This window comes from Phoenix dactylifera, chromosome 9 (assembly GCF_051530095.1).
Source record: "Phoenix dactylifera cultivar Ajwa chromosome 9, Ajwa_hap1_PhDact_Kaust_v1.1, whole genome shotgun sequence".
Taxonomy (NCBI): Eukaryota; Viridiplantae; Streptophyta; class Magnoliopsida; order Arecales; family Arecaceae; genus Phoenix; species Phoenix dactylifera.
Genome location: NC_143198.1, coordinates 3340476 through 3368061, shown reverse-complemented (window position 1 = coordinate 3368061; position 27586 = coordinate 3340476). Strand labels below are relative to the sequence as shown.

The following is a 27586-nucleotide window of genomic DNA, read 5'->3' as shown; positions in this document are numbered from 1 at the left end:
CAATGAAGGAGTACATGACGACCTATGTGGACGTGTATTTACTTCTATATTAGCTATATAATGGATAGTTGTTGGACAATTGTATACTATACAAAAACTCAACTAATATATTTTGGTTAGTTTTGTTTGGACGGGATTCTGAGGTATACTAACGATAAAGAGTTTTGGTCCTTGGGCAATGACAGTGTTTAGTTAAGCTTATTATATTGTAATAGGTACTTTTTTTATGAAGAATTTAGAGCATCTGCCGTCATAATATGAATTCTAGGGTTCTGTTTTTCTCCCCCCTAAAAAGACAATGCCCAGTCACATCCTTTCTTTCTTATCACAGAGGTTCACCATTTTCCTTTTAACTTCCTGAGTACGTTACTCTCTCGCATGCAAGTCTCGATCAAATTAATTAGTATCATATGTGAAAAGGTTTCTTTTTATACAGTTTAATTGACTTTAGAATGTAAGAGTGGGAACATGAGAGCATAGAGAACAAAATACTTTGAAAGGAAGGACATTAAAAAGGTTGCAGGTTGGAAGTGGGGAATCGAGAGAGAGCAGATGGTGGATAGATGGCGAAGCCAAGGTTGGTGGGATATCATTACGTACCATTCTCCCACAAGCTCAACGGGCAAGGAACCTTATTCCCCTGTATTTCTTGGTAAAACTTTGTTCCCTTCTAACGATCTACATTTTTTCTCTCTTTTTACATATTCCCTCTTTTCTAAAGAGTAATGTCTTTAAACAAATGCCAAAGAAAAGGAGTTTCAATATCTCAGCATCACTTCTCCTTTTCTCTTTTCTTCTCCAGCATTTCCGTGGAGCATCAATGCCTTTTGGCTCATATCCATCCCCTGTTCTTGAATCTATGTACCCCAAATTAATCTATCTCATTCTATTCAGTTGGAGTTGACACTGAGGGTGCACATGAGTCGAGCAGCTCGCAAGCTACTCGGACTTGACTTAGACCCAAGCTCAACTAAACTCGATTGTTATCAAGCTCGAATAATTTTTCAGTTGAGTTCGAATAGCAAAATACTTAGCTCGAAAGCTCGCGAGCCCAATCAAATATATATATTTTTAACTATATTATGTTATATTATATTATATATATAATTAATTTAATATTTAAAAATATTATCTTATGTTATATTTTGTTTTAACCATATTTTTAATTATGATCAAGGCTCAGTTAATATTTGAGCCGAGTCGATCTTGAGTATTGCTTCTTTTTTTTATCTAGATAAATTCGAGCTTGGATATTAAGGCTTGATCAATCTCAAGTCAAATTTCGAGCCTAAATATTTTGAATTAAATCAAGCTCGAACCTATAGCTACTCGACTTCACTGGCTTGATTGCACCTCAAGCTAACTTGTCAAATTTTACTATATCTTATCTTATCTATACACGAGGTCAAGACATATTAGGCTCAAGGCATAGACGGTTAGGATCCAGATTATATGGCCGAATTGCTAACACGTCTTCCAAAAAAATGGGTGATGTTATTAGGTCAATCTAGATTGAATTGGCTGACCACCCAGCCTAAATGCTTATGAAATCTGTCAAAACTTACATAAGATTAAGATATAATTAGTTTATATTAGAATTTAGATATAGCAATATGGCCATATATACGCACAAGTTGGAGATGGGAAATATCTCAAGTTGGAGATGGGAAATCCTACCATTAGAACTTTTCTCGGGTATGGCTTTCTGATTTTCTCGAGGAATTTGATTCAACTTTTTCTCCCTGATGAATTTTCTTCAGAATTTCTTGTTTACAGATCCATGTTTCGTAGCGGCTTGAATGCAATGTTGTTAGGTTCATAGATTCATAAAATGATTGTGTTCTTTAGCAGTCCTTTTGGCTAACTGGGGCTATTATTTTGTCTTCTGTAGGCGGTTCACAAGGGCTGGTCAAGAGGAAGGCAAAGTAAGTATTTTTATGCCCCCATGGTTTAGGATTATTTGACAACATGTTAGCCTTGGAGGTTGCAATTCTTCTGGTTCGTTTATTCATAGTGGTTTTTCACCCTCTGTTACAGCATCCTCCTCTGCTGGAGTTCTTAGGCAGATACCTTGCATAGTTGAGCTTACTTGACTAAGGCTGTGTTCAGTTCTTGCCATCAGTAGTTGCTGCTTCAGCTCTTTTTGTTGCAAGATTGACTGTTAATCGAAAATCCAACCCTTGGGAAAGAGCATGTTACTCCAAATGTTTATGGTATCAGTTACAAGGCTTCTTAGCATATATATTGCCTGTCTTTCTTGAATGTGCCCAATTTTCTTGATGCATTTTTCCAGAACAAAATACTTCAACACTACACTGATTATAGGCTGTCTGAGCTAAAGTAGTGCATTCATGCCATACATGATTTGCAATTGAACAAGTAAGGGTCCTCTTTGTTGGCTATTAGAGAGAAGTACAAGCAGCATAGGGTAGGTTCATGTCTTCTACCCTGCCATTAGTTTTACTTAGAGCTCGTTTGGTTCGCGGGAAGTATTTTTCCTCTTAGGAATATAATTCCTCGGAAGCAGGTTCTTGAAAAGAGAATGCCTAAGAAAATCTTTTAATATGTTTGGTTGACAATGAAAAAGTGACAGATTTTCAGAGTGCTTATGTTTGGTTGACCATCCACTTTTCTAAAAAAGTTATGTATAATTTCTATTATACCCTTAATAAAAATTAAGTCTTTAATGCATCTTTAATGGCTTTTTTGAAAAAAAATAAAAATGAAGCGATTTTCGGCTCACGGAAAAGTAACTTTTCCATGTTTCTTATGGAAAAGATTTTTTTATAAAATGTGGAAATCATATTCCCATGAAAATACAACTTTTTCATCTCTCTTCTTTGAAAACTTTAACCAAATAAGAGGCATCTAAATACTTTTTCGTCGACCACACTGTCCCCCCTTCTTTTCCCGCAACCCAAAGGGCCCTTAGTAGTTGAAAGATTCAAAACCTTAAGTTCAATTTCATTGGGCTGACCAGCACTCTTTTTGTTGAACAGTTTAAGTGTGTATCTGCATTGCTTCCTCCCTCTCCTGCGTCATATTTTGAAGACCTCAAAGAATAATTTTCACGAGGAGAATTGTGATGTGCGACCGAAAGAATTGATGCTCCGTGATTAGATAACCTGAAGCTGGGAAATGGATGATTCAAGTGAGATACCTGAAGCTCCTGCAATGTCTTTGAAATTTTCCATCTTACCTTGCTCCGAGGATGCAGACGAGAAACACAGAGATCTTTTGCTCCAGAAGCCATCAAAACTTGCTGGGCATTGTTCCTTCTAACTTAAAAGAAGTAATCAAACTTTGGCGTTGACATCACTAGATTTTATGTATCATAAACCTCGCAACAAGAAGTCTTTTAAGGCATCATTTTTGTATGATTTAGAATCTTTCACTCAATCTCCAAGATGGAAATGTACCCAATCAAGATCCTCCTTTTTTATGTTTAAGCATAATAATATGTTAATCCTTGTTCATTGTCTATTTAGATGTTTTATAATTGTCGTCTGAAATTGAGTTGCTGTGTGATAGTTGAGCCTCTTAAGAAGACACCTGTGTCTTTTTCAAGGGCTTGTTTTGCAGTGCTTTTTGTACGAGTACCGACGATGTGTGGTTTTATTAGTTAACTATATAGCTCATGTCTTATTTTTGTTTATGCTAATGTCCAGGGTTGTGACTAATGATTGTTTCCCCCAATGCCATAATCCAGTAATGCAACTTGAAGTTCTTAGAATGCATTCTTCTTTTGTAATGCCCAGCAAATGATGCTCCTCTGAGATGGATTGTGTCAAATGCCAAAGCCAATGGTGGCCACAGAAGTCATCTTTATCCTTGATTAGGAATGGACTTGAAGTTATCTTCAGCTGGATCATTTTGGCAGTCTTTATATCATTGAAGGCAATGATGAACCAGTAATCAATGGTGAATATCTAGCCTAATAGAACAGCTAGAGAACAACATGTTTTCAGTTCTGAAGCAAAGCTCGAGACCTGAAAGGGAAAGCTGGCACACTAGTGACACAGGCGGGGAAACTACGGGCGTTTGATTGATGATGGTGAACATGGTTAACTTATGGGAAATGTAGTGACAATGAACAATTTGATGAAATTAAGTCCAGCATATGGTATATTCTATGCGATGTTTCATCATAGCCTCTAAGGTAGTTCTGCTGAAAGCACTTAGAAAATGATGCAATACAGTCACAATGTATGATGAACCAAAGCACTTCCCTCCTCTAGTTGCTAAAACCTATCTCATGACACCATCATTTATCAAACAAGATGTAATAATTATGTAATGGTGAAATCTGGTTTAATGAGGCAAGTGTTTTTAGGAGCCAATTATAGTGAACAAATGCTAATTGTCGAGTTCCACCAACCAATTAACATATGCAAGTATGAAACTGAATAATTGTATTTTATTTATGTATATTTGGAGGATGGAGGGAGAGAGAGAGAGAGGGAAAGTGGTCCATGGACTCCTCTCAAATCATGGTTTGATTTCCTTGATTAGAAATTTAAAGTAAAAATGGAAGGGAACTCTGATGAACTCTTAGAATTTTCTTACCAATGCAACAATAGATTATGATAAAATCGAGAAATCTACTACCAAATATGTTCATCAGATATAAAAATAAGTGTAAGTATTACTCCAAAATCAGATTAATATAGCTTTAGAAATCAAAAAAAAAAAAAAAATACAGCAAGAAAAAATATATGCACACGCAGGCTCCCTATTTGCACTATCAACTTTTCATAGTTATCATATTATACCCAATAAATATTTTTTTAATCGTATCATGATTTATTATATAATATTAATTTTTCTAGGACACATGATAAATAAAATATTGGCATATTTATGCATATATTTTATTTATTTTTGATAACTAAATAAACAATACTAAAATACTTCATGGTGTTAAAATATTTATTTTTATATCCACTTAATACATAGAATAGAGATTATCAAGATACATAGTTCTAGATTGGTTTTATATTATAAATTATATTTAATAATTTGGATTCTCAATTTCCATGTCCCATTATTTATTTTAAAATATCGATATTTTTAAAAATTTGATATAAAATATGCGGTTCAACTTTCTACTTGAAGCATGCCGCCTCAAAACGGGGGCTAGGGCTGTTAACGAGCCAAGCTGAGCCCGAGCCTGGGAGAGCTCGGCTCGGCCCATTTCACAGAAACTCGAGCTCGGGCTCGGTAACGAGTTCTGTATTGGGCTCGAGCTCGAGCTTGCTTGGCAAAGCAAAAACTCGGGCTTGAGCTCGTAAAGCTCGTTTCAATTACGAGCTCCAGAACAAGCCCGAGCTCAAGCTCGGGCTCGTAATCAGGCTCAGCTCAATAACAGATTATTTTTCTCTTTGTGGTCAGATTTTTATGAATTATGGTGCTGAAATAAGATCTTTCAGCGGAAAACTAGAGCTTGTTTGGGCTCCTGAGCTGCTCGGGTTCGAGCTCAAGCTCAGGCTCGGATGTAAACGAGCCTTATATTGAGCTTGGGCTCGGGCTCGTTTGACTAACGAGCCAAGCCTAAGCCAGATTTTTACCGAACCGAGCCCGAGCAGCTCGGCTCGTTAACAGCCCTAACGGGGAGGCTGATTAACGGAACGAAACCAGGCCAAAAAATAATAATAAAAGAGAGAAATATGGTTTCTTGATTTCTTCCTCTCTTCCGTGTTTCTCGTCCCCTCCATCTCCCTCTCCTTCCTGCAAATCCCAAGCCGGCGAGGGGGAGAGGGAGGCGCGGGCGGCGGGGAGGACGAGGAACCACTGGCTGTCGCCGAGGAGCCGTTGGGGACGTCGGAGGCGAGGGCGGTGGCCTCGGCGGCGCGGGTAGGGGGGAGAGGCCAAGGTGGGCGGCGAGGAGGTAGTGGGCGCGGAGGAGGCTGTTGTTGCGGTGGGAGAAGTCGCCAACGGAGAGGAGGAGGGAGCTGATGGGAACGTCGTCGGAGGTCCAGATCCGGTGAACCTCTGCTCTCTCTCTCTCTCTCTCTTATTACTTTTTTAAGGCCTCCGTTAGCTCTGTTAAAGGGTTGGAACCTCCGTGACAAGTATGAAGCGGCGGCACCGCGACGGCGCTTCTTAATCCTGGTATTAAAGCCGAAACGCAAGTAGGGTTTTAAAAGCTTTCCAGTTCCAGGACAAGGTTAACAGTTCGGACGGAGAGAAGAGAGGAGCGCTTTCCGGGTATTTAAGGAGAACTCGTGGATCGCTATCTGCCCTACAGTTGCGCGAGATGGCAGAGTGGGGCGGCGCGGCGGAGAGCGATCTCATGGCGGCGGGGGCGGAAGCGCTTCCGGACGGACGGAGCGGGGTTCGGCTCAGAGGCTGGCACATCGAGTCCTCCAGGAGGCCCATTCTTGGCTCCCTTGCCCTCCAAGAGTATGCGATTCTTTATCTCCATTCTCTCGCGGATTGCCTATTGATATTTCCAGAAGTTCTTCTTGATGTCCAAGAAATCTTGACTTTTTAATCCAAAAACAACTTATTTTGGGTGTTAATATGGTTATTTTGTTTGCCCTAGTTCCTGGGTTGGATAGAGGCGGCTTCGGTATCCTCAGCAAATTCTTCTATAGGAGTATTTATAGGGATCGTACTTGGGATAGCACAGCTGAAACTTGTAGTTGTAGGCACACAAAATGATCGATAAAATGCCTGGAAATGAACGCTCTTGCATCGAAAGATATTGTGCTTCAAGAAATGGCAAAAGTTCAAGTACTTTAGGGATTTTTTTAAGGTCTGAAACTTCCATATGCCCATGGGAGAGGTGAAGTTGCCGCGAATGGTTTGCTGGTATTCGGAGAATACAAAAAAGAAGAGGGCCAGAAGGATCTGAATGGCATCTAGGGCCTATCTGGATGACCAACCAACTCATTCTTTTGATATCTCTCATGGGAGTGGGAAGGTGTGAAGAGACAAGATGGAAGATTAAACATAATCTGGAGATTTTCAGGGGCTGACAGAATTTACTGTATGCATGGATTCTGGTCTCCTGAGGAACTAGAGATTGGGGGATCAATATCCTCTTCTGGTTCCCTCATTTTCTCTCTTCATTACCTTTTGTCTATTTAGCAACTCCAGCAAGGAATGGTGGATATCTCGGGCATAGGATGGTTGGATGTCGACCAGATCTGCAGTGCATAAAGAACATGCATTGTAAAGTGAAAAACCAATGAAGTTATGGGATGATCGAAATAATACTTAATACTTATGTCAGAGATATTGTGTGATTTAAACATTTCACTGACTCAACTAATGAATAATTTTCAAAATCAGGAGGGATTTGCAATCTCCCCCTTATGATATAGTACCAAGAATGTTTATATTGTGTGATCGATGTGTGATATAGTACCAAGGATTCAAATCCCACGGGGTTTTTTCTAGAAATTGGATGCACTGCATCCTGACACTCATGACAATGGATGTTCAATCCCATACCAGTCCGTGTCTTGTCTTGACACTTGGGATGGTGCCTTGCTTGGACACTCTAGATGGTTGCACGCCCGCTACTGCACCAAAGATCCTTGTATAGTACCAAATGCGCTTACATTATGTGATACCAAGAGTGCTTATATTGTGTGATAGATGTGCTCGTTATGCATGCTTGCGTGTGTGTTAACTTTTTTGGGCTAAAGGAGGGCAAGACCTTACCAAAGTTTCACAATACTTGGAGTTTTGTTAAATTTTATTGTTAGGAGTCCTCAAGCTAAAAGTTTGTGTTTAACTAAGAGTCATGGAATTGATATTGGTAGTTGGTACTAGGTTGGTCATGTTTTAAGTCTTAGGTTTCATAATTTTGAATTTGAGTGAGAAAAGGAAAAAGTCTTAGTGGTGGTAAACTCACATCACTTGCTGGGAAAGGAGAAGTTTCATATATTTAGTGGGTAGTTTTTATTTTTTTGGTTTTTATCAAAATCATATGTGGCTGGGAAAATGATTTGGAGTATGAACTCTGGTGGGAATAGAAGTAGGTTTCAACTCTTATATAAACCTGTGACCTGGCCATCCTTGCAATCCCAGGAAAACAATGGGCTTCAGCTACAGAGGCAGTAGTTTTTAAGACAATGGGTGCTTGAGTTAAAAGAGTTACCATGAGTTCCTTATAAAAAATTTCTTTAATAGAATTATGTTACCCTCTCTCTCCCCCACCTGCCCACCCACACAACTTTCTATTTACGCCATCTTCTCCAACTCAGTCTTCTTCTTTTCTAATGCATTTTGGAATGATAACTTTGATATGTGATTTTGGGAGCTTGATGCCTAAATGAGAGGCAAATCCTAACTAACTACAACTATTTAATAGGAAACCTGGAGTGTGTTCTAAATTTTTAATTGTGTATGATGCTGTACTGGATTTATGGAAATAGCTTTTAGAGGATAATATTTTGAAAATTAGCTGAACCAAAATAAAGTTTTTGGAGCACAATTCAAGCTGTAATATGGGAGTTATTGAGGATGTAATCATAGTTGTGTGCTTGGAGATTAACTAGTAAACTCTCTTTACCACTCGGCTTTTATAAGTGAATGTTGGTCAACTTGAAGGGGCATGTGGTTTTTTTTTTTGGGTTTGGGGGAGGGAGAGGATGGGTAGGATTGTATGCTTCAGATGTTTTTTGTCTATAGTTTTTGTATATACCTCAGGGCCCAAAAAAGAACTTTTTAAGAGCTTGGTAGTGCTGAATTCTTTTCTTGTTATAAATTCTTGCAGTCTTATGAGATTATGATGCTTGAGTCCTTTGAATATGCTATTTATGTGCCAAAATCTTCAAATATTCCTCATATTTTTGTTAAAAAAAAAGAAATTTGAAACTTATAAAAAGTCAGTATCTTTAATTCTTGGGACATTTTTTTTCCTATACCAAACACTATTACATCATCTCAATCTAAAGACTCTTCACATGTTATGTGACTGAGATGCCAAAATTTTGAGCTGTTTCAGATTTATCCTGTCATGCTTTAATTTAATTCTTTTTTATTTCCTGCAGGTGGGAAGAAAAGCTTGGGACATCACACTTGCCTGAGATGGTTTTTGGGGAGAGTTCTTTATATCTCTTACATGAGGATAGTGGTATTAAGTTGCACTTCAATGCATTTGATGCTCTAAAGGGTTGGAAACAGGAATCATTGCCACCGGTTGAAGTTCCTGCAGCTGCAACATGGAAATCTAGAAGGTCCATTAAATTTTCTTTCATTATAATTACTAATCAGAAGTTTCTCATATATGTGGAAAGTCTCAGCATGTTTGAGATACTATGGGCTTCTGGGATGGATTTAATGCTGGATGATACCATTTGTTACTCTGCCAAAGTCTTGATGCCGTACTAATGAGTTTCAAAGATTCACTAACTGTCTGGATGCCATTTTAAATTCAAAGGGTGATCTGTGTCTAAAACTAAACATCTCGGTATCTATTTTTAAGGATGCATATCAGATTTGTCAGTCTCAGTATCTCTTGTGAACAGGATACTAGTTTCGAACTTTCTGGCTCCTTTTTTTGATGTATCCCTTGTATGCTTGAGATGAAAAATTTGGACCATTTCCTTACTTATTGTTCTTTTGTTGCAGTAAACCTTTTCAGCAAGTGATACTTGATTACGACTATACATTTACGACACCATATTGTGGCAGTGAGGCAATAGAACCAAATACAGAAAAGGTCTGATTTTGTTGCAGTATTGTCTAAAATAATTTTGAACTTTATTCTATAATTTTGTATATGTACATTTTTTCCCTTCAATTGCTGATTGTGCTTTGTTAGGATTACCCATGTTGTTTCTGAAAATAATTGTTACTATTACCAAGCAAAGTTAATGTTGCTTCACTTGTTGAACCTCAGATTTCCTTTGAGTTGTTTTGAATCAGTCACATGTCTTCTAGTGAAAATAAGAATGTCATCTTGGGTTTAAAGATTGATACTTTTGCTAGGAGATGGGTGCTAGATATTTCATTTCTTGGATAGAGAGTATTCAGATTAGATACTTCAGATCTTCTTTTGGGGTTGGTAGAATGAAGAGAATGATTATGATCCAATGGTTGCTGCATGGGAGGCTTGTACGGTCAAGTTGTTTAAGAGGAATGTCAGTGAATGTTGATGAATTTGTTATATTAAACATTGTCAGTTATTATTTGTCTTTCTTCAGAAATCCCATGAGTGTGGCAAATAATTTGAAAAGATATTGGAGAAGTTTTTTGCAGAGAGGGGGTTAGGGTAGAGGAGACTATAATTTTTTCGAGGTGGGACGTCTTAGGTTCTGACGCGAAGAACTAAGGTAGTTAGAGAAATGTAGTTTGCTCTAGATATTAAGTGAACTAGGAGGGTGGGATTATTTCCTTTTTTTTTTTGCTTTTGATTTAGGAGTAGTTAGTGCTCTATTTTTGTGGCTTGTGATTGTACTAGTCACTTTATCGTGGTTTAGAGATGATTTCTTTGGCTAGGATCCCCCTTTGGAAGGAGATTTTGAAAAATGGGAAGTTGCTTGGTGTTTGCGATAGTTCGCTTCTATTGTCAAGTTTGTTCACTTTAAACTCTTGCCCCTTGCATCTAAGAGAATTTGTGAGGACTTCTGCATTTTGAATGATTACACTTCTACCCTTGAGGTTGATTACCCTAAAATCTTTACCTTTCTGTCTAAGAGATCCCCTCTATTCTACAGGTTGACCTTTTTAAGTCTGTACACCTTATTCTTCTCCCTTCAAGCAACAATTTCAAGGCTGCTTAGTTCGGACTTCTTCTAAATTTCCATGAGGTGATGCATTTGTCATGTCTGGTAGATACAACACGTAATTTAGATCAGTGGCTACATTTTAGTGATGATGCAAATTTAGTTGTTGGCAAATAGTGAAATGCTTTAGACAATCCACATCATAAGTCTATCCATACCCTTGGGCAAAAAATGCAGATTTTAGAGTCTCTATAGCATCACATGCTTTGTGCTAAATGGTGTAGAAACAAACACCATAGTACCATACTGTACTGAGTTTAAGAAAATAAGCTAATCTCCTTTATCACTATATTTCAGTGCCTTTTTTTTGTTCTTGTGTAGCATTCTACTAGGGGACATGAGAAGCACCCTCCAGTAAATACTTGGCAATAGATATGGCTGCCAAGTAGCTGGTCAATTGATGATACTTGGAAGATGATGCATAAAATAAAATTAAACTGGATATACTTGAGACTTTTGCGTGCCTTTTCTTTGTGCTAGATGCATAACAGAATCTTCTGACTCACTAGAGTCTTCAATTTTTTGGAGGACAAGGAAGCGACGCAGGTCACTTTCGATATTTGCCGTATATCTTGGTATAAGCTTGATGATACCTAGAGGTTTTTTGAGAAGGTACCAGAATAGGAAATAGAGAAGACGGCCTTGCTTAGGGATAGTCTTGAGTGGATTTACCTACATTAGTTTAACATAGAAAGAGCTAAGTGAACCACAATTAAGAAAGGTCATGTCACATTTGCAGGGTTGGGGAAGATAACATCTTACCTGATTTTGTATTTGGCCGAACAAGGACTTTGTGCCGAGTCAGTCATGAACCAAATGATTGCCCTCATGGACCAAATGCATGCATCCAAACCCTTTGGAAGAACTTAGCGAATGGTGTGTTTTAAGAATAAATTACTTTTGAGGGCAAAGAACCATTAAGTGGTTCTAGGTCTCCTGTAAGGGCTCTGTGCTTTGTTCCTAAATTTTCTTAAAGAGGTGACAAATTCAATGTGATGGTATGTCTTTCAGAAATCCGGTCATATAATCCAGTCTTATAAAGGGATCAATAGCAATGTAAGATGAGCAAGGGCTTGGTTGTGATGTAATGAGAAGCCTGATGGGCAGGTAATTTTTGTAGAAGCACATATTCATGTGTCTCTATTTCAATTTAAGATAAACAATGTATGAGAAAATGAGAGCGGGAAGGAAGAGAAAAGAGAGGAAGAAGCAGAGATGGGGAAGGCATGACAAATGGCCCGAGACACCAGAGAACCGTCTTTCTTAAGTTGACCATATGACCAAGGTTGGTTCTTTTCCTGGCTACTAAAGGACTGTTAAATGCTACCAAAGGACTATTAAATGCTACTAAAGGACTGTTAAATGGAGTATTGGATTGTACATGGAAACTCAAAAGCTCAGATTAAGGCCTGATAACATGAAAGGACTATGGACCGCCTAGGACAGAAATTACATGTTTGACCCACTAACCAGCAAATTAGAATACCTTCCAGTATAGCAGACCTTTGCTAGTATTGCTCTCAGTGAGAAAATTTGACCTTCAAAGCTGGGGAAGGTCATACAGAACTAACACTCCTTTTCGTTTGGGACAGCTACTTTGCAGAATATATCATTGATTCTAATTATAAAAGTTTGAGAATTTGGTGTACAGTTTATTTGAGTTTTTACTCTAAATCTTAACCTAAAGGTGCTTGACCCTAGATTTGAAGGATAAAACTACTGTTTGATCAAAGCCTGCCTCGTATATATTTTCCTTGTATCTCTCCAAATGTTCTGGCAACCCAGAACTGGGATTATGTGGCAGGGACGCATTTCTTCTTAGATATAGCCTGATAATCAGAAAATTACCAAATAAAGTGAAAAAGGATTTGAGAACTTATAGTAATGTGAGCAGTTTGCTTTGTTTAGAACTTGTGATACAGATCAGATAGGTGTTTTTAAGAGTTAGGATAGTTAAGTGTCAATTAATGCTGCCATGACAAGAGCAGGAGTATATCAGGCAACTCTAGAAGTTGTCAAAACTGTGATGCTTTTAAACAATAACCTTTTCGATGGATAGATCTTGATCCACTCCTAAAAGCTATTTACTTTAGAAAAGGATGAAGCACTCCATTCTTGCTTCTAGTAGTATCAAATGACTTTCAGGATGCTGCCTCTCAAACAGTGATGACTCTTTAGATCCGTCAGTCAACTTTTATCTTATATCATAACAGTAGATGCATTTAGATTTTGCTCTGTGAAAGGTCTCTTTATTACAGAAAAGAGATTCTTTGCTTTGAAAAACTAAAACAATGTAGGATAAAACAAATTCAAGCATCTTGTGTGCTTATAGCAGCTTGATTGATTTATGTTGAGTACATATATTGGAGTGAGAGAGCCATATTGGTTCTATCCTACATGAATATCTTGGAACAGGCAATTTTGGAAGATGGGTGCTGTAGCTTGTGCTGGGAGGACTCTGATCACCGAATTGATCTGGCTGCACTGTCCTCAAAAGAACCAATTCTCTTCTTTGATGAGGTTGCTACTTTTAATACAGAAAAGTTGCATGTGCTCTTTCTTTCTTATGATGATCTGGTCCTGCTTGTGACAAGTATGTAACTATAGGTAGTTCTATATGAAGATGAGCTGGCTGATAGTGGAGTATCACTCTTAACTGTAAAAGTGGTAAACTCTGTGCTTATGAACCATTAGGTTATGTAATTTCCTTTTATGTTGTTCAAGTCTGTACAAGTTTACAGTTGATATCATCTTGTATCTTAATCTTGTAGAGGGTGATGCCCAGTTGTTGGTTTCTTCTATTTCGTTTCTGGGTAAGTGCATCAAGCTTGTTTCATAATGTACTTGCCCATGCAATAAATTTCACTATCAGAGATCTGCAAGGTGCTATCATGTAGTTCATGAAATGTGGTCTAGTGAGGAGAAATTCATTGCAACAACAATAAGGATAAAACTGCATTTGTATAAATATTAAATTATCATGCTGATCTAATTTTCAAATTACTGTTCTTATCTCCAGTTTTCTGATATTTGTGCAGTTTTTGTTTACGATAGAGATGTGATATTGAAAGATTTTTTGGCTTCGTTGCTCTTTCTAGCCACTCAGTAAGTTTGCATTGCAGCTCAGAATTGATGGAGTACTAATGAGATTGAGGGATACTCGAGTTTATTGTCCTTTTGTAAGCGATCACAAATCCATGCCTGCCATTCTTCGTGAGAGCTGCTGGAGAGAAGCGACAATCCAGAGTTTATCTGCTGTATGTTCGTGCAGTCTTTATGTACATGTACTGTCGCCTACGTCTGTATAGGTTTCCTGAATTTGGCATGTGGTCGAGCTGGTATTCATAAATATTCAGCCAGTACTATAACTGTTACTTTTCTTTACACTTGCTGTTGTTGCACACGTAATTACATTATGTTGACTAGCTTATCTTGTATTTTCTAGTCTCATGTAGTCTTGAAGTTTCTTATTTTCTCTCTAAGTCATGTGTTTAGTCACTGCATATTTTGGTGCAATTTTAAGTTTATAATTCATGCTCTCTATGTTTTCGGATTCATGGACCGATATCAAGATGAATAATTCTGCTGTATACCTTTCTCTCTCTTTGGATTTCTTCTCTTTTCTGTTCTTTTAAACAATTTTAAACTGTAGATTATGTTTTGACTAATTGTCATGACCTGTCTTCTTGATTAAGCAGGAAGGTTTTCCTTCTGATTCTGCAGCATATAGAGATCCGAATCTTATTGGTCAGAGGCTCCCTGTCATCACACATAAGACCCAAAGGCTGAAAGTTTCCAGGTATTCCTGAATTGCTACTATGGCCAGTCAAGCCTTACATGGAATACAAACTAATTGAGGAATACCTGAAATTTCCAGGTATTCCTGAATTGTTACTATGGCCAGTGAAGCCTTAAAAAGAATACAAACTAATAGAGAAGTAGTAAACCACACATCAAGATGATCATATCATTTTAGGAGTTTGATGTTCTGATTATGGCCTAGTTGCAACAATTGGACTAGCAACTGCAAATGTGCTTGATTATCAGGCTTATCAAGATTTAAATTTATTGATCAACCTTGTGGTGCTCTTTGGACAAAAGTTCATGGCTGGTATGTCATTGGTCTTTTGTTCTTTTCTGCAATCTATATTGTTAAGATTGCCTGCAGAGAACCTGCTTGAGTCCTGGCTATGCCCCTGCAAGTTTATCACATTTGTATTTGTGACACCCAACTCTCTCATGCTCTTGTGGATCTTTATTTGTTCCGTAATACAGAGCTTCTGGTTGCGCCACTGATTATTGTACCAAGCTTGACAAGAAGAAGCTTTGCCGATTATTTTTTACCATTGCAATTGTTTTCATTCCTATCTCCAATAAGACATGCCCTGTTTTTACCACATGATGACTTTTTTTGATTGTAAACCTAAGCTTCTACCACCTCCACCATGCTTGCCTTTTCAAGTATACCTTATTATGGATGGATTGTAAGCTTTGGAGCTCTCATCATATGAAACCTGATACCCCCATGCTGACTCATTGACCATGTTTCCACTTACAAATAGTAATGTTGATATACGTTGGTATGAATATTTTTATTCCCTTTTTCTTTTTTTTTTCTCATGAAATTTTAGATAACATATCAATCACCACTGCTCTCTTATCATTTCACTCTTTCTTTGTGCAGATCTATCACTGGAGGCTGATGAGACCGGTCACGGAGTTTGATGGCTTTTCTACATGTACTACCTGTCTGTCTTCCTTCCACAACATCTGTTGGAGTGTTCTCTGCATCATTATTTCTAATTTCTGGCACTATGCAGGCCATTTGTCAAGCCAGAGATTAGTCAATGCGACTGAATGAAAAATTTCATTTCTAGCATTTTATGTCTGCATTGACTTCATAAGCATGTCATAGACTTGATAGCAGAACTAGCCAACTCTTTTTATGATGTAAATACCTTCTTTTTCTTCTTGATTTTATGCAACACTTGATTTAATACATTCTGATGTTTGGATATTTTCTTCAGAAGTTATGTCTTGTTTGGCTGTCGCTATATTTCCATGTTTGTTATATCTTATTCATTACAAATCTTAAGTGTGTTAACTTTGTAAATTTTTGCTACAACGTCTGATTCCTAATTCTCCAAATCCAATCTCTAAACAACATCCTCTTACTTTGTTTTTAGAGGTTGTTATGGCATTTTTCTAACATACATAATAAATACTAAAAAGGATAATACTCATTCTGTTTTTCAGGTTGAAGCACCTTCCAAGTTCCAACATCACTTTGACTTGCAGGACCTTGACTTCACTATTTTTTTCTTGTCCTAGGGTCACCTCTTCTATTTAGGATGCATGCTTTCTACGTTACAGTATAGCTACAAATTCTTCTCTAGCTAGATCAGCTCAGATATTTATGATGATTTTTTTCTATGCAAAGCTTCATTTGGAACTCTTGCTTATCAATGATGAGCATGTCATTAATACTACTGGCTACCATTTTCTTGTTGGGTTTTAATTTGTCTTACATATACATCAGCTTGAACTTTGGTTATTTGTGTGAATAGGGTTTACGCCAAGGGTCACACCCCCTCTGTTTAAAAGCAAAATGTCCGAGTTTGAATATTGGATGGTGCATCTCCAAGAATTTGGACTTGGTTAATTATAAATTGGTAGGTCTCCCTTCCTTTCTCTCAAGCCCATCCCCTCTGCCCATCTTCATCTTGTTAGCATTATCAATATGCACCATGGATGTTCTGGTTCATCTTAGGGGATGAAAACCCCCAAAACCAAATTTCTATGCTAGCAGGAGTCAATCTGGATGCAGATCTATTTCATTCCATATTCATTTCTAGGCTGGGATTCTAGTAAACTCATTTAAAGTTGGATTTAGATATTTACCATTGGACATGTTGCCAGTCCTGGCAGTGGCAATCCTCAAAGATGCCTGATATTACCAACTCCAAAATTCTTGATCCATATATACATTTTTCACAATTAAAAGATGACATTGAAGGGCATTTTTGTGTAAATATCATTTTATATGATATGAGAATAAAATTCCTGTCCAGAATAATTAGTACATCCCATGCAAGTGACAGTTAGAAGCAAGTGACATGAAATAATGATCTTTGTTGATGGCATTTTGAAGAGATTGGTATGGTTCTTTTCCCTCACATGCTTGTGCCTCTAAAACTATGTTGCTTTTTTTATAAAATGCAGAATACTTCTCATGTGGCACTTGGGAAAAGTGAACTGCTATCGATTTTAAACAGTCTGCAACTATATTGTGACTAGTGTGCTTTCATTATTGAAAAAATGGAATGATGCTATTTGCATGCAGTTACCATTAGCTGAATGCTCTGTACATATTTATTGAATAATGGGTTAGTTAATTTTGACTGGAATGCATTTAAGGTGTCCTATGGACTGAATATTATAGCAAAATACTTGTTTAATTAAGACTGTATAAGTCCCAAGCTTGGCTCTCGCTCAATAGTGAACTCTTTCTGATAGAGTTAGCCAACTTTGAAAATCAGTAAACTCTAATCCTCAAGAATTCTGCTGCACTTATCTTGATTCTTTACTTTGATTCGGGTGCTGATAGAAGGTTATATTTTCTTGGACTGGCATGGATTAGAGTGAATATCCTGCTTTTGTATTGGAGTGTTTTAATTTGATTAAGAAATATCAATCTTAGTAGATAACTGTCTAGTATCAATATTGAAGAAAATAAGGAAGATACTGATTGGAAAGTTGGAGGGATAAATTTTGGTGTCAGCCAAGGGAAGTTGAACATTTGCGTCTCGTTCAAGCTAGCCTCTACTCAGCATTAATTGGAAGAAATATGCCAAACAGAGCCAATTGCTATATTGATTGAACTGATTACATGAACAAACCATTCACACCATCACCATTTGAAACCTGGCTACTCTATGAAGATCATTGTCATGATAATGTTGATCAAAATGATAACTGAAACGAAGGGATCTTCCTTTCTCTTCATTGGTTGACCAGGACAAACCATGTTCCATTGTTGTGGTAGCATTAAGTACCTAGGCACACATAGCTTATGAATAACATGATGGCCATGCTAACCATTCATTTGCTGCCTGTTCAAACATGTCGATATCTGATACTTAAATAATATTTTATGAAATCAATGGATCCCCTTAACCGTGTTATCATTCCTTAGGTTAGTTTTGGTAATATGTCAGTTTTCTTTTCAATTTATCATTTATCAACTTATCTTTTTTGTGTTAAGGAAACTAGAGTAATGGTTCTCCATAATTTGTCTTCCACCTGCACGATCACCTTAGCTGTCATATAATTACAACATAATCTTTCAATGAAAACAAACTGGAGAAAGTGCATCACTAGTCAAAAATGAACTACACAATGATAAGTGCATTGTCTTAAAACTATCGCTCTAAGTGTCTGAGGAAAAGCGTAATGGAGTATGTCAACAGAAAAAAAAACATTGAGGAATGGCAAGTAGAATAGTCAGATTTGCTAGAATTATCTGCATGAATGCTAATATGCTATAATAGTAAGCTAGCATTTAATGATAGATGGAAGCTTATTGCAGTTAGTCTCTTCAACTGACTGATGCAAAAAATGGAGCTGAACACTAGATGGGCAGCATGCAAATGTTACCCAATTGATTAAAACATCAAAGTCGGAGACTCAAATCAAGCTTATTTAGTTCTGCTGGTTCCCTTGGGGGCTGCAAATTTATTTGATAGCTTCCAGGCCACCTCAAATTTGTTGCTTCCTCCAGCGCATAGGGTAGCCAACTCATACTGACATCATCGAACCTGGCCACCATCCCCATGTCTCCCTCTCTGTTTGGCTTGTGAGCCATTGAATGGGGCTGAACTCGTAGGGAGCGTAGGAAAGGAGTGTTGAGGGGCAAACCCATCATCATCCGTTGGGAGTGATGAGACCGTCTAGCTGCACCTCTTTCTCTTTTATGAGCATTTTGATGTCCCCCCAGTGCCTGTGAGCTAAAAAACTTCCTCATGCAGAAGTTGCACGAAAACACCTTGAGAGGGGCATGCTTGGACTGAGAATCTGAGGAGTTTGTGGCTGCTGAGGAGATGCTCCCGCCCAGGGTCAGGTTCAACCATGTTCGGGAGCTGTCACCAACTTCCCTGTCATCATAGTTGCTGGTATGTGGCTCTGATCTCTGGTTTGCTGATATTTCTCCCACTTCTTCCTGTTCCATTTGGAAGCTTGCAATCTCTGCGGAAGAGTAAGCAGAGTAACTGTCTCTGAATTGAGTTCTTAGAAGTTGGAATAGGAAGAGTTGGATTTTGTAGAGGCTTTGTGGAATGTTGTTGGTCTCATTTAAAAAGAAGAACAAGGTAGGAGTTGGAATAAATGTAAGGAGAGGGAATCGGGACAGAAAGAAGGTGTCTCACTGGATATCTTTAGCTGTTTATGTCTTTCCTATGTGGCCCACATCGTGGTGCTTGTTATGCCAGGGGTGATGCTTCTGTCATGTCTACTGTTTCCCATATCAATCTTTAGATTCCCACCATCTTTTTCCTCATTAGGTCACTCCACTTTACATGGTTCTCTTCTTTGAACCATAATACAAGCTTGACAATCTAGCAGCAATTCCATCAATCTTCATTTATTTAGCCTTTTCTTTTTCTTTTATGTTGAGAAAGCTATTTTATCAACTGCTGTCGCTATATCTAGAATATGCGGTCAGAAGTCTCATTGCTAGAAGCATATAGAGGTTTGTTGTATGAAATGGTGTTCTCCACCAATCAGAGTGGGAGAAAATATAACCATTCTTTAGATTAAAAAATATACCTGTATATTGTTTCTCCGCACCGCACTGCTATTAAGATCATCTGATCAGATGGTCACTTCTTATAGGCATTCATTTGATTTTTTATCTGTTCTTGCTTTCCCATGGGGGACCATCTGATGCTTAGGAGTGCTGCTTTTCGCACTCATCCTGTTATTTCTCTAATGTATAGTGCTGGATCAAATAGTAATGAGTTATAATGGGGCATCTAGAGCACTTCAAAGTTCAAACTATAGTTGCTTATCTCTGAACAAAATTTGGAAAATGATTTTTTCCGCCCCTGTATAACACCATGTAACTGTGAGAGATTGCATCATAGGCTTGTGCCAAGACATGAACTAAGTGGAAATGCTATAGCATTATTGGTGTTATCTTTTCCATGCTATGGTCCCCCCTAAGTACCAATAATGTTGATAAAGGTTGTCTAGAAGTGAGTGCTGCTTTAACTCACTATTTAAGTGTAGTATTTGGGTGGAGTATCTTGCTGGGATTGATACAATGGGTTGATGCAGGCACTTATCAGTAGTGGGTTCTTGTTTGAAAAGTGCTTTAAGAACCACTTGCACTATGCTAGTAGAATATTGTTGCTGTAGAAATAAGACAGAAGATAATGGGGAGCTCAGTTCCCAGCACTAGTTTCTTGATGCTAAATAATGATGTAAGCTTTGATGCTTTGATCCGGAAGCTTCACAGAGCAAAATTCTTGTGGTGATTGCGTCATGAGTTGGACACTGATCAAGATAAGAGAGGGAGAGGTTTCCAGCTTCCCCTACCGTTATCATCTACCTTATTTGCAGACAGCGTCAACCCAGTATGTCATTTTTTAAAGATGTCGTAAATTTTAAGTTGTAAGTGCACTGTGGTCCTATGATGACCTGGTTGCCTTGCCCCACCACATCTGTCATCCGTCTGATCATGACATTGGAAGATTGAACATTGAGCTACAAGCTGTCAGTTTCCACCATGTCTCACTGCTACATGCTGTCTTGTTCTTCTTGCTCCCCATCTTCTCTTTTAGAATTTGTTTTTTAAAAAAAGTCTCTTTTATTGGGATGGACTTTCGCACCGACCCTTTCTAATGCGGTCTGTAAATTTCATTTCAGGCCATGATCATGATGAAGGGCAGTTCCCCAATAAAAAGCCATCGGTTCCATGTGGATGCAGCAAATGGAGGAAGATATGCCTGCCCTCTCTGCCAAAAGAGAGTGACATAAGCAACCAACGTGATTCCTAATAGCTTTAGGGTGAAGCTCTTCTTAGAAGCAGGGGAAGCCAGGAATCCAAAGCAAACAGCGATATACTTGTTTGGCTCCTTCTGGAGGATTATTCCTAGGGTTTGTGGTGTGGATCACTGCTCCATGAGAGAATATATGGAAGAGCTGTGCAGTTGTTTGCAAGCGACATGAGAGAACGTCCAGCTCCCAACCTCTCACGTCTGGTGGGATCCTGCCCTCATCAATCAAACTGTATTGGTCCAAAGTCTTTCCGTCAATTGGACAACTGCTGATATGCATCCGTCCAAGTTCCAAGCCCAAATCAAGTGTATGATGGCTGAGAATGCTGAAAAGAACGAAGAAAAGCCTTCCAGCACAAGATCAAATGAATACAATGCGTAGGACGGTTCCCCACGCAAACGCATATCTTTTGTCGGGTCAATTTCATGCGCAATTCTGGCAGCATTAACATTGGATCTTTAACTAGAGGGCGCACGCAGCGAGAGCAGCGTGCCCTCTTCCACTGCCAGAAGCCAATAGCGGGGAGAGGGGCATCTCTTCCGGGGGCACTGATGGTGACCTGATAAGCCCTCCCGATGATCGTGGGCCCCCTTTTTTTTTCCCGTCCTTTATTTCTCCTAGTCGAGCAGGGAAATAGGTCCGGAACGAAAACAGGTGGCCAGTAATCACTGGCGCTGTTTTTGCTTTTTTGCGAGAGGTCTGCGGCATCAGTGAGGCAATCGAATTGGGTACAAGCGTCGTGCACCAGAACATTACTTCTCTTGTGCCCTTAACTGTTGTTGGTCAAGCATACTGTGCGTCACTGAGTCTGGAGTCTTGCTTTCCTCGAGGGGACCAGATCCAGATTCTCTAAGCCTGAAGACGAATGTTTTGAATAGAACAAACAGAACAGATCATTAGTGAATTGCGTTTAGCACGGTCGTTCCCCAACTAGAGAGCTTGCAGCATGTCTGACAAACGATGCCCAGGGCAACAGTTCTCGGATTATAATAAAGGATATAATATTCTGCTCACCAAATGGTAAATTAATTAATTCCTCCCAATTTTTAGCTAGCATCTTCCATAGAGGCTTGCATGTGCAAATCTTAGATATGGATTGGTGGCTTGTTGACAGCCTATAGCTGACAGGAAATTTAAGACAAGTCGCTTAGACCGCTGCCATGGTTTTTGAACACCAATCATGTACAGCGTTAGAACATGGAACCGAACGGTACCGTCCGCGCTCATGTTCAAACATGGATTCTAATGTTTCACTACTTTGAACCAGTAGATAGGAAAGCAGGATTTCCAACAACATATACTCAAGACCTGTTTTGACGCATTCGCTCCAACTGCAGTGGGAAAAGTTTTTCACATTCACATTCGCTCCATATAAAAGAATCAAATATTTCATATCAATTAAGGACCAACAGGAATAACATTGCCAAAATCCCTCTTCTTTTGGCAAACTAGATATAACAATTTTAGTATGATTGATATCCCATCCGTGGTTCAACCAAACGAATTCAGTCAGCAAAGCAGCAATCATTTTTTTTATATAAGATTTACAAGTACCTTTCACAAATGCCCGTAACAGTGCAAACAAGAAAACCCTGCTATAGATGCCCTCCATTTGACTAATGAATACATGTTATGACCTGATTAATCACATTTCCAGCATTAAAAATAATAAGCTTCATAGCATTCAAGGCCTACACTTGATAAGGTTAATTAGCCAGCAGGCTCCTTCATGCAGAGCATGTGCAATGAACTGTCTGTGCTACATTCTTAAACTATATGCATGGATCTAGTCTAAATCTTTACCATTTCTTTGGCTACCTTGCTGATACACTTTATATTGCAGAATAAAAAACACTATTTATTACAAAGATACTTCACAAGCAGCACTATTCTCTCTGTATGATGCTATTTAGGTATCCTGATTTACGGCCTTATTGTAATGGCTGCTGCTACTGTCAGATGTTCTAAAGAGAGGCACCAACCAAACAGCATTTGTTTGACCCAGTCATTGACTATTCAACAGATAATAATAAAAGCAATGAGAAAATGGCTCGCATGTTATCACAAATAGCTCAACTTGCAGGGGTTAATTCAAAACAGACCGTTTTCTAGGTTTTCTGGAAGCAACAGTCTTGTGTTCATGAATTGTTTGTGAGGGGGGATGCTGAGAGCCTTTGGAGTTCTTAGAATTTCGTGCCTTGCTGGATCGTCCAGGATGGGTGTGCGGCACGTTTGGAGAATTTCTATGAGATCCATCCTTTTTTGCACTTCCACCTTTGGGATTTAAATGTGACAATTTACCGTGGCATGAACCTTGGTATGTCTGCACAGGACTGGCATAATTCTTGTCCTCATCAACTGATCCTTGGGCTGGAGATTTTGATTGACACTGGTTAAAATTATGAATGGCTTGAATTTTTTCACCTACAGCAGCAAAGGCTGGAATCCCCTGTTCACGAAAATAAAATTCCATAAGATGAAAGTAATAAATGTTCACAGCTTGACTTTTCAAGACTGCACTGATCAGGTGTACATGCAAATCATCTAAGAAAGGATTCAGAGGCCAACCGGCTTAGCTACCAAAACAGACTAACTTATGAAGAAGAATGTGTCAACATTGATCTCTTTAACAAAGCTCAGTTTCAAAGCAACAAACTGGCCACTGAACAACCAAGAATGCGATACCTGAAACAGTTATAATACGAGATATGCTTTTCCCTCATATTGTTTACCAACTGAATTGGTACTGGTTTAGACTGGTACCCAGAACCCAAATTTTGAGAAAAAAATAGCACCAGATTGGTACCAGGACTCGTACTGGTCAGCGGCCGGTTCGGTATGGTACTGATTGGTACCGTACCGACGCATAGTACGCAATGGTGTACCAATTCCAAACTGGCACACCAATATTTTTTTCAATATTTTTTAAATTTAAATTAATGGTAATCAATTTTGTTCAATTTTTTCAATGATTTTAAGTATAATTTAATATTTATTGATGTTTTTTTTATGTTTCTGTCCTCCTCCTCTCCCTCTTTTCTTCTCCTCCTCCTCCTCCTCCTGCTGCTCCTTCTCCTCCTCCTCCTCCTCCTCCCGCTGCTGCTTATTTTCTTCTTGTAGATGCAATGATTACCACTTTTGATTAACAAACAAAAAATTTTAAGTTGACATTATTCTATTGCATACAAAAGCTCAACTCCTAACCAATTTGACAAACTTCATGCAGTTTAAGGTAGATCATCCTCTTCGGTGCCACATCAAACCAAGGTCTATTGTGCTGTCTTTTCCAATCACAATCCTTGATTTCCTAAATTCTTCTTTTAGTCATTATTGAAAATTATGTACTTCTAGTTCCAGTGAATCCTTCAGTCAGTCATGTTTCTATCGCAACATTAGTGCTTACTACAGGAAAACTAAGCTATCCCAACAATGAGGAATCAGTCTTAATAATATTTTTCTATTCCAACATGAATAGAAAAGCTGATTCAATATGCTTCCAACTTATCATAGTAACAACAGTCTCCAAATTATTGATAAAATTACTAAATTACTCACAAATCCTTTTCTTTGCCCAATATTTATCCCAAATATTCTTAGTAAATCAGCTTTACTAAAAATTGTTTAGTTACTCAAAGATCATACACCTTTGTGGGCTATATACAACCTAATTCAGGCAAACTCATGGATTACAAACTAATAATCTCATGTTGCTAGCAACAGTGGTCTTTTACTAATATTGTTGTTTTGGTCTCCCTTATACATGTTATTACCTAATAAATATATAACTATTTACTTCATTGATATTACATTCTTTATCTGTGTACCTGTGTTTTTTTCATTGTTCTTAGTTAATTGAATCTATTTGGAAGAATATGGTGAATTCTCCACATCTTTTGCCAAAATTGAATCTATGCCCCTAGCCGAATTGTCCTTGAGCACTAAATCTATGACAAGATGGGTACAACCAAGGGGGATCAATGTGAGGTCTGTTTCCTAAATCTAGCTTTTGACCACTTGATTACACCTTGATAGCCTCCCCTCGCCCTCCTCCCCCAACCAACACAAAAAGGAACAGTACACAGTTATTCCATGGCCCCTTGGTAGGATTTCTCTATCCCCTAGCAGCCTTATTTGGCACCCGTACTCCCAATGAAATACATATTTTGATATCTTTGTGTACTTCTCCATTTGCCAATACTATTACATAGCGGTCTCCACACTCATAGCCCCACCATAAGCAAGAAATTGAATACTGTTAGAACAGAACACCACTGATGCTATACCACTCCGATTGAAAACTATCACTGGTCCATCCTTGCTATGCTCAAACCGGCTGGATTAGTACATACTGACTATACCGCTCCATCATGGTCGATAACAACAGTGTGTACTGATACCATACTAGTTGGTCCTAGTTGCTTTTCATTGTTATTGATTTAAGAGTCTCAGTATATACCAACCATACTAGTGTTGTACCATTGTGAGACAAAACAAATATGGGGTTTGCTAACTATATTTAAACCTTAATATTGAGTGCTCACTGGATCGCTCATCAATTGCCCCCCTGCTGAAGAAAGAGGGCATTGGTGTATTCAGACAGCAGCTGGCATCATATAGGATTTGTCCTAGCCAATGAGCACGGCATCACTTTGGGCCAACTGGCAAGTGCTCCATAGCTTTTCCCTAAGAAAAATAGGAATTCTGTACTCCACTTTATTTCCTAATAGAACGGCTTTTGTAATTTAAGAATGCATAAAATTTCATATCAACAAACAAACAATAAATTTACAATTGTATCTCTTTTTACTGCTGAACATAATGATTCATTCGCAACAGGAAGGTTACTCATTTAGTTGCTCGTGTATTTTCCCCTTATCAAATTTGAGCATTGCTATTATATCTATTTGAGACGTCCTTAGAAAAGGATATAACTTTTTAGTCAAGATATGCAAATATTTGGAAGAGATTGGTAAGTCAACTAAAACCCTTTGATGATTTACTAATGTTGGTCCCCCAAGGTAAAAAAACTTGACTCCGCCTTGGACACAATTCAAGATGAATCATGCTCGGTCTCTACATAGGTTTCCATTTTAGCATGAACAAGTAGACTACAATATTTATCATACTCAAACTCAGTGAATTAGCTCTATAAAGCAGTCACCGAAACCCCATAACCTCCCCCTCCCCCCCTAAAAAATCTCTCATACTCACGAGATCCGTTAACCCCTTCTCTCTCTCGCTCTCTCTCAAACTCACCAACAACATCTAATAAACAGACGACCTAGTGCATTAGACTCCAGCATCTTGGGGGTTTGAGGAGAGTCAAATGTATGCAGCCTTACGCCAGCATATGGAGAGGCTGTATTCAAACACACGACCTTCAGGTCATAATAGAGTAACTGTTATGCCAGCCTCACCCTCCAAAATTACAAACATCATCTCAATCCCTAAAAGAGCAACTAATTCCTCATCAAGTTTAGATTAGGAACTATATAATGAAAATCTTAAAAGGAAAAAAATTAAAAATAAAAACAGCCAGATCCTACCTAATATTCATGCATGTGTATCCCAAGAACTCACCCTAGCTCAACCTTTTATTCTCCTTTTTCATAATATAGATAACACAATTTTTGAAACCTTTAAGAGGCACATGCACGTGTAGGAGGGAAAACATCACTTTATGAACTACCCCCCCCCCCCCCCCCCCCCCCAAAAAAAAAAAAAAAAAAAAAGAAAAAGTTAGTTATCTCTGTGCTTTACCACTAGGGTATGTGATTTCCTAATTAACTATTTAAGTGCCTTAGAACTTGAAAAGTCAATTAGGAAATCACCACAATAACTATTATTTTGCACTTATTGTGGGGCATTGAATGCTCACTGCAATTAATTTTAAGTGCCTTAGAACTTGAAAAGTCATCTGTCTAGCTAAAAGTTCATGGAGTTTCCAAAAGAAACTATTTTGAAGGAAAATCATTATCCACAAAGAGAATAGGTCTATGTGGAATTTCACCTGCTATGGTGTCTTTTTCTTTTCATTTTTTCCTTTCCTTCTGATGTTCGCTTGCAAAGATCTCAAAAATGCAATAGCTATTGTCAACAACTTTAGTCCAGCTACGTTGAGCCTACGCTTTAATCTAGCCCATAATCTATCTCAAGCTTGAGCCTGGTATAGCCTCAACTAGGCTTGAGCCTAACCCAATTTAGGTTTTCTTTTTTATGGACCAGGCTAGGCTCAAACCTGCCTCATCTATTTTCAAACAAAATCTTCGCCCCTGCACAAGCTTGAAATTACTTGAGCTTCCAAAAAATTAAGCTGAGTCAGGCTTTCAAACCAAAAAATTCCAACTTGAACATGGTTTTTCCCAGTTCGATCTTCAATTATGGTACAAAATGAAAATAAATGAAAATAAAAGGCATATTTGGTATAAATCAATCAGTAGCATTTATTGTATAAAACGAAAATAAATGATTTAACTAATATTTGAATTTTAAAATTACGTTATAATATTACAATGACCAATACTAGAAGTTCCTTATGTGTGTATATATATTATAATGAAGGCCTCCAAAACAATTAAAGCAATTGTTATTCTAAAATTCAATTCTATTCCTTAGTCATGGATCTTATCAAATATTGGTTTTATAAATCAATTATATTTAAAAATTCAATTAGCCAAATTAAATATTGGAATGGAATTATTTTGTATTTCTAATGCAAGCCTTCATTTCATGCCTAAACAAATGAACAATAAAATAGGAATGGTGATTCCTATTCCTAACTTTTATTC

The 27586-nt window shown here is 38.1% G+C and overlaps 3 protein-coding genes across 23 annotated transcripts in view; 1 reads left to right on the top strand and 2 right to left on the bottom strand.

Moving 5' to 3' along the window:
• Positions 1-5679: 5679 nt before the first annotated feature.
• Positions 5680-21201, top strand: LOC103723689 (TIP41-like protein). 20 transcript variants are annotated; one of them, XR_015968615.2, is made up of 13 exons: positions 5680-6402; positions 9006-9191; positions 9586-9676; positions 13158-13262; positions 13350-13409; positions 13514-13555; positions 13865-14026; positions 14441-14541; positions 15427-15481; positions 15563-15692; positions 16310-16414; positions 18770-18913; positions 20667-21201. XR_015968615.2 is itself a non-coding variant. In XM_088703982.2 (10 exons), exons 1-9 carry the CDS (start codon positions 6257-6259, stop codon positions 15443-15445), a joined length of 912 nt encoding a protein of 303 aa, XP_088560108.1. In that variant the 5' UTR covers positions 5680-6256; the 3' UTR covers positions 15446-15481; positions 15563-15759. The 20 variants fall into 20 exon arrangements, 4 of the variants coding, with proteins under 4 accessions (XP_088560108.1, XP_088560109.1, XP_088560107.1 ...); XR_015968608.2 differs by having other exon boundaries at positions 15427-15692; positions 16965-18913; XR_015968611.2 differs by lacking the exons at positions 18770-18913; positions 20667-21201 and adding an exon at positions 16965-17280 and having other exon boundaries at positions 5680-5983; positions 6161-6402; positions 15427-15692.
• On the bottom strand, positions 18282-18969 carry LOC148702393 (zinc finger protein 1-like). The gene has a single exon (XM_088703984.2). The coding sequence runs from the start codon at positions 18967-18969 to the stop codon at positions 18415-18417; it is 555 nt and encodes a 184-aa protein (XP_088560110.2). The 3' UTR covers positions 18282-18414.
• Positions 21202-22603: 1402 nt separating the features above from the next.
• Positions 22604-27586, bottom strand: part of LOC103723687 (uncharacterized) — a 32712-nt gene continuing 27729 nt past the window's right edge. For both annotated transcript variants that reach the window (XM_026800201.4, XM_088703980.2), the window contains exon 9: positions 22604-23247. In XM_026800201.4, coding sequence (XP_026656002.3) covers positions 22885-23247 — 363 coding nt within the window. In that variant the 3' untranslated portion in view covers positions 22604-22884. The remainder of the gene's footprint in view (positions 23248-27586) is intronic.

Bases quoted from the DNA above. Each gene is read 5' to 3' on its own strand.
- LOC103723689 (XM_088703982.2), top strand. From the start codon at position 6,257: ATGGCAGAGTGGGGCGGCGCGGCGGAGAGCGATCTCATGGCGGCGGGG. The intron at 9,192-9,585 runs GTCCATTAAATT...CTTTTGTTGCAG, and splicing joins GCAACATGGAAATCTAGAAG to TAAACCTTTTCAGCAAGTGA. The intron at 13,556-13,864 runs GTAAGTGCATCA...TTTGCATTGCAG, and splicing joins TTCTTCTATTTCGTTTCTGG to CTCAGAATTGATGGAGTACT.
- LOC148702393 (XM_088703984.2), bottom strand. From the start codon at position 18,969: ATGGAACAGGAAGAAGTGGGAGAAATATCAGCAAACCAGAGATCAGAG.